Below are 21386 nucleotides of genomic sequence, written 5' to 3'. Positions count from 1 at the left end.
AAAATTGCTCACTCTTCCAGAATCATTCTGGAATGCAAAGATAAACCCCGGCTTCTATTCTCCACTCCGAACTGTCTTCTTAAACCCCTCTTCTCTGTCTCCTCCACCCTCACCTCCGACAACAAGTGTGACTTCTGTGTCTCTAAGATTGAGACCATCCATTCAGCTTCCTCTGTCAGTTCCCTTCCTTCCCCTAGCCCACTGGACCAAACTTCCTCTGTTCCCCCCTGCCCTAGCCCTGAACCCTCATCCTTCTCCAATCTCCCCTCATGACGTCTCCACACTCATCCTGTCCATGAGACCCACTTCCTCCTCCCACAACCCGATTCCCACCAAACTGCTGACCATCCAACTTCCTTTTCTGGCTCCCATGTTGGCTGATACTGTTAACGGTTCTCTCTCCTCAGCTACTGTCCTCCTCTCCCTCAATTCTGTAATCATCACCCCTCTCAAAAAACCTACCCTTGACCTCTCCTTGTCCTTGCAAACTATCGCCCCATCTCCAGCCTCCCTTTCCTTTCCAAAGTCCTTGAACGTGTTGTCGCCTCCCGAACCCGTGCCCATCTTTCCCCCAACTCCATGTTTGAATCCCTTCAATCCGGTCTCTGCCCCTGCCACAGTACCAAACCGGCTCTCATCAAAGTCACAAATGACATCCTTTGTGACCGTGACAAGGCAAACTATCCCTCCTCGCCCTCTGTGACTTGTCTGTAGCTTTGACACGGTTGACCCCTCCATCCTGGGTACATTCACGCTCCCACCGTAACACTTCACTGGTGCCCCCGCAAATGAGGGTTAGTGTGGGGGGTGGGGGGGGGGGGGGGGAGTGTTGGTGTTGGTGACCGACTGTTAACGAACTCTCTCTGCCCTCCAGTACCACATGCGGATCCACCAGGAGGAGAGGAAGTATCTGTGCCCCGAGTGTGGCTACAAGTGCAAGTGGATCAACCAGCTCAAGTACCACATGACCAAGCACACAGGTAAGGAAGGGCCGCAGCTCGGTGCCAGGTCACAGATTGCCTGATAGCCCGGGAACAGACTCAGATAGCTCAGCCGGTTAAAGGAGTGGGTAATTCAATCGATCCCGGCAAGGGGGAGGTGGTTTATATGATATGCAAATAGTCCCTGTTGCAAATAAAGGGTGATTCCACTGCACTTTCGGGAAGCAGCTCATCCCACGTGTTGCGTTGACATGGGTAATCAAACTCCGCCCTCCAGTTACTGCTGCTCTCAACGCCAAATAGGGCTTTGAGTTAAGTGCAGGGGGTGCTGTTAACTAGGTTAGTGTGTCTAGTCAATTGTTTAAGTGTGGGGCTACAGGTAACTAGGTTGGTATGTCTTGTTAATCGCATTGGCCTTAGTAACTGCGTTAGTGCCACTCATTAAGTGTGGGGGAGGTGGAGGTAATTTGGTTATAGTATCTAGTTAATAGCATTGGCCAAGGTAACTGGGTCAGTGCCTCTAGTTAAGTGTGTGCGGGTGGAGGTAACCTGGTTCGTGTATCTGGTTAATGGTTTTGGGCTGGGTAACTGGGTCAGTGCCACTCATTAAGTGTGTGCGGGTGGAGGTAACCTGGTTAGTGTATCTGGTTAATGGTTTTGGGCTGGGTAACTGGGTCAGTGCCTCTAGTTAAGTGTGCGCGGGTGGAGGTAACCTGGTTAGTGTATCTGGTTAATGGTTTTGGGCTGGGTAACTGGGTCAGTGCCTCTAGTTAAGTGTGCGCGGGTGGAGGTAAGCTGGTTCGTGTATCTGGTTAATGGTGTTGGGCTGGGTACCCACCTCGTGTGCCTGGTTAACTGCGGCATTCCTGTCCACAGGCGCCAAGCCCTACCAGTGCGACGAATGCGATTACTGCACCAACCGGGCGGACGCGCTGCGGACCCACAAAGAGACGCGGCACAAGGAGGCGCGGAGCTTCATCTGCGAGCAGTGCGGGAAGGGCTTCAAGACCCGCTTCCTGCTGAAGACCCACCTGAAGAAGCACAGCGAGGAGAAGCCGTACGTCTGCAGCGTTTGCTGCCGAGGTTTCCGCTGGCAGGCCGGCCTGCGCCACCACTACCTCACCCACACCAACGAGCACCCCTTCTTCTGCCGCCACTGCAGCTACAAGGCCAAGCAGAAGTTCCAGGTGGTCAAGCACATCCAGCGGCACCACCCGCTCAAGGCCTCGGCCGACCCGGGCGAGGGAGTGGGCAAGGTGCCGGTCAGCCACGCCCTGGGCCCGGGCAGCGGGCGAGTCGGGGAGACGCAGCCAGCCCAGTCACGCGGCTCCGAGGCCAAAACGCCCCTCAGACTGGCCGCCAGCTCCTAAATAATGGAGGAAGGGGAAGTGCCTTTGCCTGCGGGAGGCGAGCGATGGCGACGAGTGGGGCCGGCCTACATAGGTTGCCCTGTATAATTTGGAGGGTGTTGCATTAACCAGAGACGTGTGTGTGTGTGTGTGTGTGTGTGTGTATTTGTGCGAGCGTTAGCGCGTGTATGTGTGTGTGTTTGCATGTGCCTCTGTGTATGAGTTTGTGCGTGCATGTGTGCGTGCATGTGCGTATGTGTACACGTTTGTGCGTATGTGTGCGTTTGTGCGTGCATGTGCCTGCGTTTGTGCGTGCATGTGCTTACTTGTGTGCGTTAGCGCATGCATGTGCCTGTGTGTGCACGTTTGCATGTGGGTATGCGTGTGTAAGCATGCGTGTGTTTGAGCTTGCGTGTGCGCACGTGTGTATGTGTGCGTGTGCATGCACGGCCTGACTCGCATTAATGCAGAGGACTGGGACCTCCCTGCACTGTTTCGAACCCAAAATAATGGACCAAGGATTCTCCATTTTTAAAAAAAACCAAAATGATTGACCTGCTGACGCGTTGAGAGTATTTGTCGAGACCCTGAACCTTACTGTGTCAAGGATATAAACCCTGAAACTGCTGTTCCTTACGAAAAGGATTTTTGCGCCTTTAAGTCGAGCACTGATCCGTGGGGGATCACCCGATTCGGAGCAGCGTAACCTCCTGCTCGCCGTCACGGCACTCTGGGGTGGAACAGGAGGCGCGCCAGCTCTTGCCGTATGGCTGGCGATCCAAGCGGAAGGTTCTGCAAGGCGGAGGGAAGGTCGCGGGCTTCCCGGAGAGGGAGGTGTAGCGGCGCGTGGCGAAGAGACAGAATAATCGAGCTCTCCAGCTGCGTTTATTTCCTGCTGCTTTTGACCGTTGCGAAGGGTACACTGATAGACCCAGTTGCTTCAGTAAAAGTGGAATGACAAGATTTCGCATGATCAGCCCATTAGTATAATCGGCCGACTGCCGTTCGCATCTCCACAAGACTTGACGCTGGAGTCAGGCAATGTTTGAACACTGGGGGTTGAATGCACGGAAATGAGAAGGAAAAAATACCCCTTCGGAACAGACTTGATGCAAAAGAGAATTTTCGCTGCCCGATTTTCCGGGGGTCCTGACAGCAAGAATTCCCCCGTCCTTTTTATTTATCGCAATGCAAATGTTATATTACAGCACCCGCCAGAACAGTCTAGAAAACCCAAACCGGGCCAAGATGTAGCACGGGGTATTAGTTGCATGCCGTACTGTGTTTGCTTCGGGTAATGAGGGCAGGAGCTCGCAAGGGACAGAGAAGAAGGTAAGCCCCCTTCCCCCTCTTTAGCATTTGAGCTACTTCAGGGCTTACATTTTGTTTCGGCGCCATTGCTGCCTTATCTGCTGACTATTTCTCTCTCAATTATTGAAGCTCTCCCCTTATACCCGCTCACGGTATTGGAGGACCTTTGCACGGTCCCTTGAGGGTCTGAGGGAAGGGAGCGTTCTGATTAACCAAACCCCCCCCCCCCCCGAGGTTGTCCTTAATATTACACTGAGTGTACAGCACAGAAACAGGCCATTCGGTCCAGCGACTCCGTGCCGGGGTTTATGCTCCACACCAGACTCCTCCCACCCCTCTCCATCTCACCCCATCACCATATCCTTCTAACATCATCATCATGACAGTACATTACTGAGACCACACCTGGAGTACTGCGTACAGGCTTACATTGGAGGCGGTTCACGAGGTTCATGCCTTGAGATGAAGGGGTTGTCTTCTGAAGAAAGGTTGAGCAGGTTGGGGCCTCTACTCATTGGAGTTTAGAAGAATGAGAGGTGATCTTATTGAAACATACAAGATTCTGAGGGGGCTCAACAGGGTAGATGTAGAGGGAATGTTTCCCCTCGTGGGAATCTAGAACTAGGGGGAATAGTTTCAGAATAAGGGGTCGACCATTTAAAACTGAGATGAGGAGGAATTTCTTCTCTGAGGGTCATGAATCGTTGGAATTCTCTGCCCCAGGGAGCTGTGGAGGCTGGGACATTGAATATATTTAAGGTGGTGATAGACATTTTTGAACTACAGGGGAGTCGAGGGTTATGGGGAGCGGGCAGGGAAGTGGAGTTGAGGCCAAGATCGGATCAGCCATGATCTTATTGAATGGCGGAGCAGACTTGAGGGGCCAGATGGCCGACTCCTGCTCCTATTTCTTGTGTTCTTAACCTAGTCTTTCTTTATTTTTTTGTTCCAGTTCTCTTTCCCCTCCTCTCCTGAAGGTGCTAACCCTGTCATAAGAAACATAAGAATTAGGAGCATGAGTAGGACATTTGGCCCTTCGAGCCTGCACCACCATTCAATATCATGGCTGATCTTCGACCTCAACTCCACTTTCCCACCCAATCTCCATATTCCTTAGTATCCAAAAATCTATCGATCTCTGTCTTGAATATACTCAATGACTGAGCCTCCACAGCCCTCTGGGGCAGAGAATTCCAGAGATTCACCACCCTCTGAGTGAAGAAATTTCTCCTCATCTCAGTCCTAAATGGCCGGCGCCTTATTCTGAGACTGTGACCCCTGGTTCTAGACTCCCCAACCCGGGGGAAACATCCTCCCTGCATCTACCCTGTCAAGCCCTGTAAGAATTTTGTATATTTCAATGAGATCACCTCTCATTCTTCTAAACTCTAGAGAATATCGGCCTAGTCGACCCAATCTCTCCTCATAGGACAATCCCCCCATCCCAGGAATCAGTCTGGTGAATCTTCGTTGCACTCCCTCTTTGGCAAGTATATCCTTCCTTGGGTAAGGAGACCAAAACTGCACACAATGCTCCAAGTGCGGTCTCACCAGGGCCCTATATAATTGTAGTAAGACGTCTTTACTCTTGTACTCAAATCCTCTTCTCATAAAGGCCAACATTCCATTTGCTCTCCTAAATTGCTTAGAGAAAAGATATTCTTTGTGGCAACTGAGTCAATAACCAGAGGTCAGATTCAAAATCACTGGCAAAAGATCTGGAGGAAAGATGAGGCACCTCCGACAGTGCAGCACTCCGTCAGCTCTGCACTGGCAGCGTCAGCCTGGATTATTGGCCTCGCGTCTCCAGAGTGGGTACTTAAACCCACGACCTTGTGACTTGGAAACGAGAGGCCTAGCAGACTGAGTTGTGCCCACTGCCCGTTACTCCGCTTCATTTGTATTGCATTGGCAGCCTCATTCTGAGGCCTCTTCATCGGCGTCTGCCTCCCAGTTTCCCCAGCTCCGCTTGGCATCCATTCCTCATGCACGAGCCTTGACGGCGCGGGTCAAGGGTCACCATGGGGAAAATCCTCGCCTGACCTTCACACCCTGGTGCAGGTGGCCCTTCCCATTGGATACAGCCAGCATCGGCAGCAAACACTCCCCACCACCCCCCCCTTCACCGATGCCAGATATAGAACGAAACCCCCTCTACTGCTCCCTCCCCCCCCCCCCCCCCCCCCCCAAAACAATTGTGCCTCAGTCCCAACCTTGAGCACACCTCCCTCCTGCTAACCAGTCGACATGTCGTTCCGCGTCTCACACCAGCCCGCGGGGACCTGGAGCAGGGACAGCCCAGCTCTCCTCTGGGCCGCATTCGAGAGCATAAGAACAAAAGAAATAGGAGCCATTTTGCCCCTCGAGCCTGCTCCGCCATTCAGTAAGATCATGGCTGATCTGATCTTGGCCTCAACTCCACTTTCCTGCCCGCTCCCCCATAACCCTCGACTCCCTTATTCTTCAAAAATCTGTCTGTCTCAGCCTTGAATATATTCACTGAAAAGCCTTTGCCACCTCCCTATTTAACCTGTGCGCAAGGTTACAGGTCCCATCCCAGTTCAGGCGGAGCCCATCCCATTGGTACAGCTTCCTGTCCCAGAACCAGTGCCAGTGTCCCATGAAACCCAGAGATTATTACCCTCGAGGTCCTGCTTTTTAATTTAGAGCCTAACTCCTGATACTCGGGTCATCGGGGACTTGCTCCCTGTTCCTATCTATGTCGTTTGTTCCATCATGGACCATGACAACTGGATTTACGCAGCAGGTTGCGGAGCTGAAAGGCCGAGGGATCCAAACTGCTGCTCCACCCGCGATCCCCGCAGCTTGATGCTGTTCAGAATTGAATATGAGGCCCCCACAGCAGCTCCAGGGTTTTAATCCTCCTGGCCCGGACCTGTTCGCTGACGCTCCCTCCCTCCCCACTCCCTCGGAGCCATGCGAAGCCCGTAACCAGGGGGGGGGGTCTACCCTTCAGAGCTGATCCGTGGTATTATCCTCCAGGACAGGTCAGCGCGTGCGGGAATGGAGGTAAAAACCGAGGAGGAAGGCGGCAAAGAAGGTTTAATTTTTTTAATTATCATTCCAAAAGAAATTTTGCATAACCCAGAGAGCAAGGGTCGAGGAAGGCTAAAGTTCAAAGCGCATGCTGCAGGGGGCAGCAGCATCATCATCATCATAGGCAGTCCCTCGGAATAGAAACATAGAAAATAGGTGCAGGAGTAGGCCATTCAGCCCTTCTAGCCTGCACCGCCATTCAATGAGTTCATGGCTGAACATTCAACTTCAGTACCCCATTCCTGCTTTCTCGCCATACCCCTTGATCTCCCTAGTAGTAAGGACCTCATCTAACTCCCTTTTTGAATATATTTAGTGAATTGGCCTCAACAACCTTCTGTGGTAGAGAATTCCACAGGTTCACCACTCTCTGGGTGAAGAAGTTCCTCCGCATCTCGGTCCTAAATGGCTTACCCCTTATCCTTAGACTGTGACCTCTGGTTCTGGACTTCCCCAACATTGGGAACATTCTTCCTGCATCTAACCTGTCTAACCCCGTCAGAATTTTAAATGTTTCTATGAGATCCCCTCTCATTCTTCTGAACTCCAGTGAATACAAGCCCAGTTGATCCAGTCTTTCTTGATAGGTCAGTCCCGCCATCCCGGGAATCAGTCTGGTGAACCTTCGCTGCACTCCCTCAATAGCAAGAATGTCCTTCCTCAGGTTAGGTGACCAAAACTGTACACAATACTCCAGGTGTGGCCTCACCAATGCCCTGTACAACTGTAGCAACACCTCCCTGCCCCTGTACTCAAATCCCCTTGCTATGAAGGCCAACATGCCATTTGCTTTCTTAACCGCCTGCTGTACCTGCATGCCAACCTTCAATGACTGATGTACCATGACACCCAGGTCTCTTTGCACCTCCCCTTTTCCTAATCTGTCACCATTCAGATAATAGTCTGTCTCTCTGTTTTTACCACCAAAGTGGATAACCTCACATTTATCCACATTCATCTGCCATGCATTTGCCCACTCACCTAACCTATCCAAGTCGCTCTGCAGCCTCACAGCATCCTCCTCGCAATCGAGGAAGACTTGCTTCCACTCCAAAAATGAGTCCTTAGGTGGCTGAACAGTCCAATACGAGAGCCACAGTCCCTGTCACAGGTGGGACAGACAGTGGTTGAGGGAAGGGGAGGTTGGGACAGGTTTGCCGCACGCTCCTTCCGCTGCCTGCGCTTGGTTTCTGCATGCTCTCGGCGACGAGACCCGAGGTGCTCAGCGGCCTCCCGGATGCACTTCCTCCACTTAGGGCGGCCCAGGTCTTTGGCCAGGGACTCCTAGGGAGCAGCATTCCTAGGTAACTACAGGATATCCAGATGCCACTGGGTCGTTATAGTATTTGCATTAAGCCTCGTCTCGTCAAAACAACCCGGAGCAATTCACGCGACGTATCATGGAGTGCGCTGAGAGCCGTCGCATAGCAGGCACTGCGGCCATTTTACACACGGCACTGTCCCGCAAACGGCAGTGAGGCGAAAGACCAGTTAATTGTTTTGCGTGTGGCGGCGGCTTTGGCCAAAGGAAGAACGTCGGCCGAGGACACTGGGGATCGGGACATAGGGACATAAGGAATGGGGGCAGGAGTCGGCCATTCGCCCTGCTCCGCCATTCGATAAGACCGTGGCTGATCCGACCTTGGGCTCAGCTCCACTTCCCCGCCCGCTCCCCCATAACCCTTGACTTGGGTCAGGTGGGCTTACAGGAGCCTTGACAGTTCCGTGACATAGAGAGAATTCTGCGATCGTTGCAACGTCCGTCACAGCAGCCGGCCACCCCAGCTCTCCCCACTCCAGGAGTCTTTCTGCTGATCAGGCCACTGCCTCCGTAGGGGCGGGGGGGACTGGAGAAAATATGGGGCGAGGGGCCAGAGTGGAAAGGCAAGACGGGGTGTTGCACACTGAAGCAGGACAGATACTGTGACAATATTGCCCGCTCGTAAACGCCTGGCAAGTATTTAACGCGGAGAAGGAGATTCCACACAGATCTCACACTCCTGATTTAGAATATTAATATATTACTCAATAACCATGTGCTAATCAAATGTTTATGTTCAGCTTGCCTGTACAGAACCAAAAAGACTTGAAAAAGAATTTTTTTTTCAAAATGTGATTCTGAATCCAATTAAAAACAAGAAGGAACAGATGGACTCGTGGGAGCCGAGGTTTGAGCCAATTATTTGCAGTGGGGGAGGGGTGTGGCTTATTTTGAGTTTCATTCAGTCTGAGGTTATCTGCCAATAAACAAAGAACTTGCATTTATATAGCGCCTTTCACAGCCTCAGGACGTCCCAAAGCACTTTACAGCTCCTGAAGTACTTTTTTTTTGAAGTGCAGTCGCTGTTGTAATGTGGGAAACACGGCAGCCAATTTGTGCACAGCAAGCTCCCACACACAGCAATGTGATAATGACCAGATCATCATTTTTTTTTAGCGATGTTGGTTGAGGGATAGATATTGGCCTCAGGACACCGGCCCCACAACTCCCCCCGCTGCTCAAAATAGTGTCCGTGAGATCTTTTACATCTACCCGAGAGGGCGGATGGGGCCTCGGTTTAACATCTATGAGGAAAGATTGGACAGGCTGGGTTTGTTTTCTTTGGAACAAAGGAGGCTGAGGAGAGACATTATTGAGGTGTATAAAATTTAGAGGGGCCTGGATAGGATGGACCTAGTTCCCTTAGCGGAGGGGTCAACAACCAGGGGGCATAGATTTAAAGTAATTGGGGGGAGGTTTAGAGGGGATTTGAAGGCAAGCTTTTTTACCCAGAGGGTGGTGGGAGTCTGGAACTCACTGCCTGAAAGGGTGATAGAGGCAGAAACCCTCACCACATTTAAAAAGTACCTGGATGTACACCTGAAGTGTCGTGACCTGCAGGGCTACGGACCGAGAGCTGGAAAATGGGATTAGACTGGGTGACTCTTTGTTGGCCGACGCAGACACCATGGGCAGAAATGGCCTCCTGTGATGTAAATTTCTATGACCTCTGCTGAAACATGGCACCTCCAACAGTGCAGCACTCCCTCACTGCTGGCATTGGGCATGTCAGCCCGGTTTTGTGTTCAAACCTCTGGGAGTGGGACTTGAACCCACGACCTTTTGACCAAGGGACGAAAGTTGTCCAATTACATGAGAAGGTTTGCTTTATATAGGGGGGTGTCGTTCGGCGGGGGAGAGGTTGGCATTTCGATTCATTGCCCAATAGGCTACTGAGCCAGAAGAATAAACGGGATCTTTTTTAAATGGTGAGAATCTATTAAATGTTGGTGTTCAGAGAGATTTGGGTGTCCTTGTGCAAGAAACACAGAAAGCGAGCATGCAGGTACAGCAAGCAATAAGGAAGGCAAATGGTATGTTGCCCTTTATTGCAAGGAGGATGGAGTATAAGAGTAAAGAAATCTTGCTACAACTGTACAGGGCTCTAGTGAGACCAAACCTGGAGTACTGGACACAGTTTTGGTCGTCTTATCTAAGGAACGATCTACTTGCCGTAGAGACGTAGCAACAGAGGTTCATTAGATTGATTCCTGGGGTGCCTTCTGTTGCTGAGGCCCCAAGCTCTGGAACACCCTCCCTAAATCCCTCCATGCCTCTTTCCTCCTTTGATACAAAAATGGGTGGGAAAGCAAATTGTGCGGAAGACACAAAAATCTGCAAAGAACATAGACAGGCTAAGTGAGTGGGCAAAGGTTTGGCAGATGGAGTATAATGTAGGAAAATGTGAGGTTATCCACTTTGGCAGAAAAAATGGAAAAGCAGATTATAATTTAAATGGAGAAAAATTGCAAAGTGCTGCAGTACAGAGAGACCTGGGGGTCCTTGTGCATAGAACACAAAAAGTTAGTATGCAGGTACAGTAAGTAATCAGGAAGGCAAATGGAATGTTGGCCTTTATTGCAAGGGGGATGGAGTATAAAAGCAGAGAAGTCCTGCTACAACTATACAGGGTATTGGTGAGGCCACATCTGGAGTACTGCGTGCAGTTTTGGTCTGCGTATTTAAGAAGGGATATACTTGCATTGGAGGCAGTTCAGAGAATGTTCACGAGGTTGATTCCAGAGATGAGGGGGTTGACTTATGAAGATAGGTTGGGCCTATACACATTGGAGTTCAGAAGAATGAGAGGTGATCTTAATGAAACATATAAGATAATAAGAGGGCTGGACAAGATGGATGCAGAGAGGATATTTCCAATCATAACTAGGGGGCATAGTTTCAGAATAAGGGCCGCCCATTTAAAACTGAGATGAGGAATTTCTTCTCTGAGGATTGTAAATCTGTGGAATTCTCTGCGTCGTAGTGCTGTGGAGGCTCGGTCATTGAATATATTTAAGATGGATAGACAGATCTTTGAGCGATAAGGGGTTATGGGGAGCGGGCGGGGAAGTGGAGCTGAATCCATGATCAGATCAGCCATGATCATATTAAATAGCGGAGCAGGCTCAAGGGACCAAATGGCCTACTCCTGCTCCTATTTCTTGTGTTCTTCAAGACACTCTTTAAAACCTACATCTTTGACCAAGCTTTTGGTCATCTGCTGTAATTTCTTATGTGACTCGGTGTCAAATGTAATTGTTTTGGCTTAAAATACTCCTGTGAAGCGCCTTGGGACATTTCACTACGTTAAAGGTGCTATATAAATATAAGTTGTTTCTGTCCTGTACATCCTATGTAAGCCGTGTCGCTCTCCCCATTTTCAAAAGAGAATCGTTCCCAAAAGTGTTTACCGCGTTAGTGCATTTCTGAATTGGAGGATGTGTATGTTAGACAGTGCCTTTAATGTAACATAACATCACATGGTGCTTCACTGGAGCGTAATCAGACAAACTGACAGCAAGCCACATTAGGACAGTAAGATGTGGGTTTTAAGAAGCATCTTAAAAGGGTTAGAGAGAGGTGAAGAGGCTTAGGGATGGAATTCCAGAGCTCGCCAGCTGAAGGCACAGCTGCCGATGGTGGGGTGGAAAAAAAAATGGGGCTGCGCCAGAATAGGAGGAGCGCAGATATTGCGGAGGGTTATATGACTGGAGGACTGCTACAGAGATGGGGAGTGGGCAAGGCCATGAAGGATTTGAAAACGAGGCGAGAGCTTTAAATTGAAGGCATTGCCAGACAGGGGGCCGATGTAGGACAGCGAGCACTGGACACGCAAGGTGAGCAAGTGAATGAGGCCTAACTGTGTGGCACGACAAGCTCGAAGGTGGAAATAAAACAAACACGCAAGGAATGCCATGTGGTGCAACTTTATTACAGAAGGTAATAACATCATAAAACAATTGTGTAGCTGACTGGAATTGAGCAGTGGGACGTTCCAAGCACGACAGCCACAACAAACACCAATCAATTCATGCTGACTACTAAGTGGTGCATCACTAGGGCTCTGTTGAAGTGTAATTGTGGGGCATGTATAATCTTCATACAGGAGCCCCGATATTTCTGTTTATTATATGGGTGTGCACCACTGCCAGGGAGCCTCGCCAGGAGTCGTGCGCGGCGGGAGGCCACGGGCGCCATTAGTGCAGAAACAAACGTCCCAAGGGGCCTCTGACAGAACAGTGGGCGCTGAAGATATTAGGAGGGTTGACCAAAAGCTTGGTCGGTTATCTGGGCTTTAAGGAAGGTCCTGAAGGAGGAGAGGATTAGGGATGGAATTAACTGGAGTCGAGTTCCCGGGCGGCTGAAAGCATAGCCGCCAATGGTGGGTCAAAGGGAGGGTGGGGGAACAGGAGGGCCAAAGTCCTTAACGGAGAGTTGTCAAGTGTCAACAAATGGGGGTCTGGGGTAAGGAAACGACATTAAAATACACCCCGGGGGAGAAGCTGGGGTGAGACTTCCAATAAATGCTTCAAAGAAGCTCAAAAATCCAGGGGTTGAGCCTGGGTGCCTCTGCTCGATAACGCTCTACAATTGGGGTGATGGGTGAACAGGACTTGGTGCGAGTTAGGATAGAGGGTGGCAGAGTTTTGGACAGGTTGAAGTTTACGGAGGGTGCAAGGTGGGAGGCCGGCCAGGAGTGCATTGCAATAGTCGAGTCTGGAGGTAATAAAGGCGCGGATGAGGGTTTCCGTCGTAGATGAGCTGAGGAAGGGTCCGTGATGGGCGATGACTGGGGACTTCCACAGACAAGGACTGGAGCCCAGACTCCGAAGAGCAGAGGTCCCAGAGTCAGTCCGCGGAGCAGATTTGCCGACTCGGACAAGGGGTTTTGCACGCTGATTGTTGGTGAGGACAAAGGTGAGTGAGGCCTGATGGTGGCTAGGACTGCAGGGATCTCCCCTGAAGCACGGGCTCACGCTGGGGTGCCCAAATGATTGTGTTGCTAGGCTTTTTGAACTTGCGGTGCATCACAGTTAAGCTTTTCCCCGCCTGCACGTGCTCGTCCCAGCGAGGGGATCGCTCGACAGTGATCGGGAGCAGGCACCTTGGCTGTTTCTATTCCCGCCCCTGCCCTCTGCACCCCCCCCCCCCCCCCCCCAGCAACGCCTTCAGGGAAACTGGTCTTCTCCCACCACCCCAATTGTGGGAGACTGGGGACCAAATCGGGCACTTTCCTCATCTGAACGGCACTGGGTGGAGCCATTACCCAATAAAGCCAAGGGTTGTCAACTCTGGTGGTACATATTCCTGACGGTTTCATCACATGACATGCCGCCAACTGACCCACCTACACACTCCCGCCATTGGTCGCCTGACATGTACATCCTCGCGGCAGCCCCGCCCCCACACATACTCTCCTGCCATTGGTTGTCCGACACGTCCAATCCTCGCGTCGTCCCTCGCCCAATCGGAAAGCAAACAGACTGGTCACCCGATTGGATGATTCTTGACCGCCAATCAGAGCGACCTTTGCCTTCCCCCCCCCCCCCCATCTCCAATACTTTATAACTAATGAACAAACAGAAAATGAAAACAACTCAATTTTATGTTTGTTAACGCCCCCTGTGACGTTTCTCCCGGGTTTTGCTGGCAGCAGTGTCCTGGGGATTAATTCCTGGAGATTCCGGGACAATCCAGGAGGGCTGGTGACCCCCTGAACCGTAGCAGCTTGCTTTATTCTGTTTCGGCGGGCGACTCGAGGTGTCCGTCCGTCCGTGCGCTGCTGCCCGTTCCGAGGAAAGGGAAACGGTGAGCCGAGAAGTCCCGGACATGGCGTGGCAAGGAAGTACTGTCTCCCAGGGTCCAGCACAAGCTTTCACGGGAGTGGTGTGTGTGTGTGTGTGCGTGTGTATTCAATTCCTGGGTCGGACGGCAAGTCTGTTCCAAACCGCTTCTTCTAATTGGCTGATAAAACAAAACACAAAGAATGAATCAACAGGGTAGACACAGAGACGATGTTTCCGTTTGTGGAGGGAGACCAGAATTAGGGGCCATCAATATAAGACAGTCACTGATAAATCTAGTCGGGAATTCAGGAGAAACTTCTTTATCCAGAGAGTGGTGAGAATGTGGAACTTCTTTACCCAGAGAGTGGTTGAAATGAATAGTATCGATGCATTCAAGGGGAAGCTAAATAAAGGCTTGGATTTCTATAGCGCCTTTCACGACCACCAGATAGCCCAAAGAGCTTCACAGGAAGCACGTTTGAAGCTTACTCACTGTTGTAATGTGGGAAACGCGGCAGCCAATTTGGGTACAGCAAGCTCCCACACACAGCAATGTCATAATGACCAGATCAGCTGTTTTAATGATGTAGATTGAGGACACCGGGGATAACTCTCCTGCTCTTCCAAATAGTGGCCGTGGACTCTTTTACATCCACCCGAGATAGCAGACGGGGCCTCGGTTTAACGTCTCATCCGAAGAACAGCACCTCCGACTGGATTTCAGTATTCACGTGGCTGGGATGGGACTTGAACCCACACCCTTCTGACTCATGGGCTAGAATGCTGCCCACTGAGCCACGGCTGACAGAGAAACATAGAAAATAGGTGCAGGGGTAGGCCATTCGGCCCTTCTAGCCTGCACCACCATTCAATGAGTTCATGGCTGAACATGCAACTTCAGTACCCCATTCCTGCTTTCTCGCCATACCCCTTGATCCCCCTAGTAGTAAGGACTACATCTAACTCCTTTTTGAATATATTTAGTGAATTGGCCTCAACACCTTCCTGTGGTAGAGAATTCCACAGGATCACCACTCTCTGGGTGAAGAAGTTTCTCCTCATCTCGGTCCTAAATGGCTTACCCCTTATCATTAGACTGTGACCCCTGGTTCTGGACTTCCCCAACATTGGGAACATTCTTCCTGCATCTAACCTGTCTTAAACCCATCAGAATTTTAATTGTTTCTATGAGATCCCCTCTCATTCTTCTGAACTCCAGTGAATACAAGCCCAGTTGATCCGGTCTTTCTTGATATGTCAGTCCCACCATCCCGGGAATCAGTCTGGTGAACCTTCGCTGCACTCCCTCAATAGCAAGAATGTCCTTCCTCAAGTTAGGAGACTAAAACTGTACACAATACTCCAGGTGTGGCCTCACCAAGGCCCTGTACAACTGTAGTAACACTCCTTGCCCCTGTACTCAAATCCCCTAGCTATGAAGGCCAACATGCCATTTGCTTTCTTAACCGTCTGCTGTACCTGCATGCCAATTGATGTACCATGACACCCAGGTCTCGTTGTACCTCCCCTTTTCCTAATCTGTCACCATTCAGATAATCTGTCTCTCTGTTTTTGCCACCAAAGTGGATAACCTCACATTTATCCACATTATACTTCATCTGCCATGCATTTGCCCACTCACCTAACCTATCCAAGTCAAACTGCAGCCTCATAGCATCCTCCTCGCAGCTCACACTGCCACCCAACTTAGTGTCATCCGCAAATCTGGAGATACTACATTTAATCCCCTCGTCTAAATCATTAATGTACAATGTAAACAGCTGGGGCCCCAGCACAGAACCTTGCGGTACCCACTAATCACTGCTTGCCATTCTGAAAAGTACCCATTTACTCCTACGCTTTGCTTCCTGTCTGCCAACCAGTTCTCAATCCACGTCAGCACGCTACCCCCAATCCCATGTGCTTTAACTTTGCACATTAATGACTTGTGTGGGACCTTGTCGAAAGCCTTCTGAAAGTTCAAATACACCACATCAACTGGTTCTCCCTTGTCCACTCTACTGGAAATATCCTCAAAAAATTCCAGAAGATTTGTCAAGCATGATCTCCCTTTCACAAATCCATGCTGACTTGGACCTATCATCTCACCTCTTTCCAAATGCACTGCTATGACATCCTTAATAATTGATTCCAGCATTTTACCCATGACCGATGTCAGGCTGACCGGTCTATAATTCCCTGTTTTCTCCCTCCCTCCTTTTTTAAAAAGTGGGGTTACATTGGCTACCCTCCACTCCATAGGAACTGATCCAGAGTCTATGGAATGTTGGAAAATGACTGTCAATGCATCCGCTATTTCCAAGGCCACCTCCTTAAGTACTCTGGGATGCAGTCCATCAGGCCCTGGGGATTTATCGGCCTTCAATCCCATCAATTTCCCCAACACAATTTCCCGACTAATAAGGATTTCCCTCAGTTCCTCCTTCTTACTAGACCCTCTGACCCCTTTTATATCCGGAAGGTTGTTTGTCTCCACCGTAGTGAATACCGAACCAAAGTACTTGTTCAATTGGTCTGCCATTTCTTTGTTCCCCGTTATGACTTCCCCTGATTCTGACTGCAGGGGACCTACGTTTGTCTTTACTAACCTTTCTTTTTACATATCTATAGAAGCTTTTGCATTCGGTCTTAATGTTCCCTGTAAGGTTCCTATCGTACTCTATTTTCCCTGCCCTAATCAAATCCTTTGTCTTCTGCTGAGTTCTAAATTTCTCCCAGTCCCCGTATTCGCTGCTATTTCTGACCAATTTGTATGCCACTTCCTTGGCTTTAATAATATCCCTGATTTCCCTTGATAGCCATGGTTGAGCCACCTTCTCTTTTTTTATTTTTATGCCAGACAGGAATGTACAATTGTTGTAGTTCATCCATGCGGTCTCTAAATGTCTGCCATTGCCCATCCACTGTCAACCCCTTAAGTATCATTCGTCAATCTATCCTAGCCAAGTCACTCCTCATACCTTCAAAGTCACCCTTCTTTAAGTTCTGGACCATGGTTTCTGAATTAACTGTTTCATTCTCCATCCTAATGAAGAATTCCACCATATTATGGTCACTCTTCCCCAAGGGGCCTTGCACAACGAGATTGCTAATTAATCCTCTCTCATTACACAACACCCAGTCTAAGATGACCTCCCCCCTAGTTGGTTCCTCGACATATTGGTCTAGAAAACCATCCCTTATGCACTCCAGGAAATCCTCCTCCACCGTATTGCTTCCAGTTTGGTTAGCCCAATCTATATGCATATTAAAGTCACCCATGATAACTGCTGCACATTTATTGCATGCACCCCTAATTTCCTGTTGGATGCCCTCCCCAACATCACTACTACTGTTTGGAGGTCTGTACACAACTCCCACTAATGTTTTTTGCCCTTTGGTATTCTGCAGCTCTACCCATATAGATTCCACATCATCCAAGCTAATGTCCTTCCTAACTATTGCATTAATCTCCTCTTTAACCAGCAATGCTACCCCACCTCCTTTTCCTTTTATTCTATCCTTTCTGAATGTTGAATACCCTTGAGTTCCCAGCCCTGATCATCCCGGAGCCACGTCTCTGTAATCCCAATCACATATCTGTTAACATCTATTTGCACAGTTAATTCATCCACCTTATTATGGATACTCCTTGCATTAAGACACAAAGCCTTCAGGCTTGTTTTTTTAACACCTTTTGTCCTTTTAGAATTATGATGTCGTGTGGCCTTTTTTTTTTTTGCCTTTGTTTACTGGGCCTTCCACTATTGCTTTTTACCTTGCTACCATCTGGTTCTGACTCCATATTACTTCGCCCTGTCTCGCTGCATAGGTTCCTATTCCCCTGCCATATTAGTTTAAACATTCCCGAACTGCATTAGCAAATGTTACCCCCAGGACATCAATTCCAGTCCTGCCCAAGTGCAGACCGTCCCTTTTGTACAGGTCCCACTTCCCCCAGAACTGGTTCCAATGTCCCAGGAATTTGAATCCCTCCCTCTTGCACCACTGCTCAAGCCACGTATTTATTCTAACTATCCTGCTCCCTCTACTCTGATTAGCACGTGGCATTGGTAGCAATCCAGAGATTACTACCTTTGAGGTCCTACTTTTTAATTTAACTGCTAGCTCCCTAAATTCACCTTGTAGGACCTCTTCCCGCTTCTTACCTATATCGTTGGTACCTACATGTACCACGACAACTGGCTGTTCACCCTCCCTCTCCAGAATGCTCTGCAGCCGCTCCGAGACATCCTTGACCCTTGCACCAGGGAGGCAACATACCATACTGAAGTCTCGGTTGTGGCCGCAGAAACTCCTATCTATTCCCCTTACAATAGAGTCCCCTATCACTATAGCTCTCCCACTCTTTTTCCCGCCCTTCTGTGCAGCAGAGCCACCCACGGTGCCATGAACCTGGTTGCTGGTGCCTTCCCCTGGTAAGTCATCTCCCCCAACACTATCCAAAACAGTATATCTGTTTTGGAGGGAGATGACCGCAGGGGACTCCTGCACTCCCTTCCTGCTCTTGCCTTGTCTTTTGGTCACCCATTCACTATCTGTCCAAACCCTTACCTGCGGTGTGACCAACTCACTCAATGTGCTATCCACAACATTCTCAGCATCTGACATGAGAGAGATGGAAGTACATGTGGGAGAAAGGAATAGAAGGATATGCTGATACGGTGAGAGGAAGTCGGGTGGGTCCAGGCTCATGTGGAGCATGAACCTGTTGAGCCAAAAAGGCTTCTTTCTGTGCTGTAGACCTGATGCAAATATATATGTTAATTTGCAGAGAAAGTGAATCGGGTGGAGAAATGGATTTTCAGCTTGCGCTGTTAACAGACAGCGACAGAAAAGTTGTACCTCAGAACAAGGTCCCTTTAGTCCTCTCTGTTCAGGGGCAGAGGGACATTGAGTCTTCATTGTTCCAGAAGGGCATTGGGGCCTGACTAGACAACAACTTATATTTAAATAGCACCTTTAACGTAGTGAAACATCGCAAGGTGCTTCACAGGAGGATTATGAGAGAGAAATTTGACATCGAGCTGCACAAGGAGATATCAGGGCAGGTGACCGAAAGGTTGGTCAAAGAGGGAGGTTTTAAGGAGCGTCTTGAAGGAGGAAAGAAAGATAGAGAGGCGGAGAGGTTTTGGGGGGGAGTTCCAGAGCTTGGGGCCCAGGCAACAGAAGGCATGGCCACCGATGGTGGAGCGATTATAATCAGGGAGGCTCAGGAGGGCAGAATTAGAGGAGTGCAGACATCTCGGGGGGGGGTTGTGGGGCTGGAGGAGATCACAGAGATAGGGAGGGGCGAGGGCCATGGAGGGATTTGTAGACAAGGATGAGAATTTTGAAATCGAGGCCTCACTGTTATGGACAGGGAGGGGCATTGGGGCCTCACTGTTGATGCAGGGAGGCTGTGCTAGGAAACGCTGCCAAGCAGCGCTGCGAAATACAGGGTGAGCCGGTACCGACAGGAACAGCTTCAGGCTGATTTATTGGCCTCTGGGTTGTGGCAGGCTTTGAGTGAATGAGGCCATTGATCGGCTTGATGCTGATCGCTAGCAGCTCACCACTGGCACCTGGTGGCAGCACCAGGGAATTGCAGGTCCTGCCAAACCAAGTTGCTGTAATGATCGGGATTTTAACTTGTGCAAAAGCAAATGTAATTATCTGAATTGATCCTTAATTATAAGCACTTTACATCTCTAACACTGCCTGGTGTACTTATACTTGTGCATGAAACACAAAAGGTTAGTATGCAGGTACAGCAAGTGATCAGGAAGGCCAATGAAACCTTGGCCTTTATTGCAAAGGGGATGGAGTATAAAAGCAGGGAAGTCTTGCTACAGTTATACAGGGTATTAGTGAGGCCACACCTGGAGTACTGCATGCAGGTTTGGTTTCCATATTTACGAAAGGATATACTTGCTTTGGAGGCAGTTCAAAGAAGGTTCACTCGGTTGATTCCAGAGATGAGAGGGTTGACTTATGAGGAAAGGTTGAGGAGGTTGGGCCTCTACTCATTGGAATTCAGAAGAATGAGAGGTGATCTTATTGAAACATATAAGATTATGAGGGGGCTCGACAAGGTGGATGCAGAGAGGATGTTTCCACTGATGGGGGAGACTAGAACTAGGGGGCATAATCTTAGAATAAGGGGCCGCCCATTTAAAACTGAGATGAGGAGAAATTTCTTCTCTGAGGGTTGTAAATCTGTGGAATTCGCTGCCTCAGAGAGCTGTGGAAGCTGGGTCATTGAATATATTTAAGACAGAAATAGACAGTTTCTTAACTGATAAGGGGTTATGGGGAGTGGGCGGGGAAGTGGAGCTGAGTCCATGATCGGATCAGTCATGATCGTATTAAATGGCGGAGCAGGCTCGAGGGGCCGTATGACCTACTCCTGCTCCTATTTATGTTCTTATACCTCAATCCTCTCATTCAGGGCGGTATCTGTACACAGATTAGTGTCTCTCATTCCCCTCTTCCTCAGGGAGATATCTGTACACTGACTGGTGTCTCTCAGTCCCTCTCCCTCAGGGAGATATCTGTACACTGACTGGTGTCTCTCAGTCCCCGCTCCCTCAGGGAGATATCTGTACACTGACTGGCGTCTCTCAGTCCCTCTCCCTCAGGGAGATATCTGTACACTGACTGGTGTCTCTCAGTCCCTCTCCCTCAGGGAGATATCTGTACACTGAATGGTGTCTCTCAGTCCCTCTCTCTCAGGGAGATATCTGTAAACTGACTGGTGTCTCTCAGTCCCCCTCTCCCTCAGGGAGATATCTGTACACAGAAACATAGAAACATAGAAAATAGGTGCAGGAGTAGGCCATTTGGCCCTTTGAGCCTGCAACACCATTCAATAAGATCATGCTGATCATTCCCTCAGTACCCCTTTCCTGCTTTCTCTCCGTACCCCTTGATCCCCTTAACCATAAGGGCCATATCTAACTCCCTCTTGAATATATCCAATGAACTGGCATCAACAACTCTCTGTGGCAGGGAATTCCACAGGTTAACAATTCTCATCTCAGTCCTAAATGGCCTACTCCTTATCCTAAGACTTTGTCCCCTGGTTCTGGACTTCCTCAACATCGGGAACATTCTTCCCGCATCTAACCTGTCCAGTCCCATCAGAATCTTATATGTTTCTATGAAATCCCCTCTCATCCTTCTAAACTCCAGTGAATAAAGGCCCAGTTGATCCAGTCTCTCCTCATATGACAGTCCAGCCAGAGATACAGACATCTCCCTGAGGGAGAGGGGGACTGAGAGACACCAGTCAGTTTACAGATATCTCCCTGAGAGAGAGGGACTGAGAGACACCATTCAGTGTACAGATATCTCCCTGAGGGAGAGGGGACTGAGGGACACCAGTCAGTGTACAGATATCTCCCTGAGGAAGAGGGGAATTAGTCTGGTGAACCTTCGCTGCACTCCCTCAATAGCAAGAATGTCCTTCCTCAGATTAGGAGACCAAAACTGAACACAATATTCCAGGTGAGGCCTCACTAAGGCCCTGTACAACTGCAGTAAGACCTCCCTGCTCCTATACTCAAATCCTCTAGCTATGAAGGCCAACATACCATTTGCTTTCTTCACCGCCCGCTGT

The 21386-nt window shown here is 49.6% G+C and overlaps 2 protein-coding genes across 6 annotated transcripts in view; one reads left to right on the top strand and one right to left on the bottom strand.

The window, feature by feature from the left end:
* The window catches only part of znf142 (zinc finger protein 142), a 62446-nt gene extending 58346 nt beyond the window's left edge, over positions 1-4100 (top strand). For both annotated transcript variants that reach the window (XM_070875148.1, XM_070875147.1), the window contains 2 exons: positions 875-980; positions 1818-4100. In XM_070875148.1, the coding sequence (XP_070731249.1) occupies positions 875-980; positions 1818-2311 (600 nt within the window). In that variant the 3' untranslated portion in view covers positions 2312-4100. The remainder of the gene's footprint in view (positions 1-874; positions 981-1817) is intronic.
* A 9038-nt stretch (positions 4101-13138) lies between these two features.
* The window catches only part of obsl1a (obscurin like cytoskeletal adaptor 1a), a 192428-nt gene continuing 184180 nt past the window's right edge, over positions 13139-21386 (bottom strand). For all 4 annotated transcript variants that reach the window (XM_070875141.1, XM_070875142.1, XM_070875143.1 and 1 more), the window contains one exon: positions 13139-13943. In XM_070875141.1, the coding sequence (XP_070731242.1) occupies positions 13936-13943 (8 nt within the window). In that variant the 3' untranslated portion in view covers positions 13139-13935. The remainder of the gene's footprint in view (positions 13944-21386) is intronic.

The sequence above is a fragment of the Pristiophorus japonicus genome, chromosome 3 (assembly GCF_044704955.1).
Source record: "Pristiophorus japonicus isolate sPriJap1 chromosome 3, sPriJap1.hap1, whole genome shotgun sequence".
NCBI lineage: Eukaryota > Metazoa > Chordata > Chondrichthyes > Pristiophoridae > Pristiophorus > Pristiophorus japonicus.
Note: the sequence above shows the minus strand (reverse complement) of the source record. Positions and strands in the feature narration are given on the sequence as shown.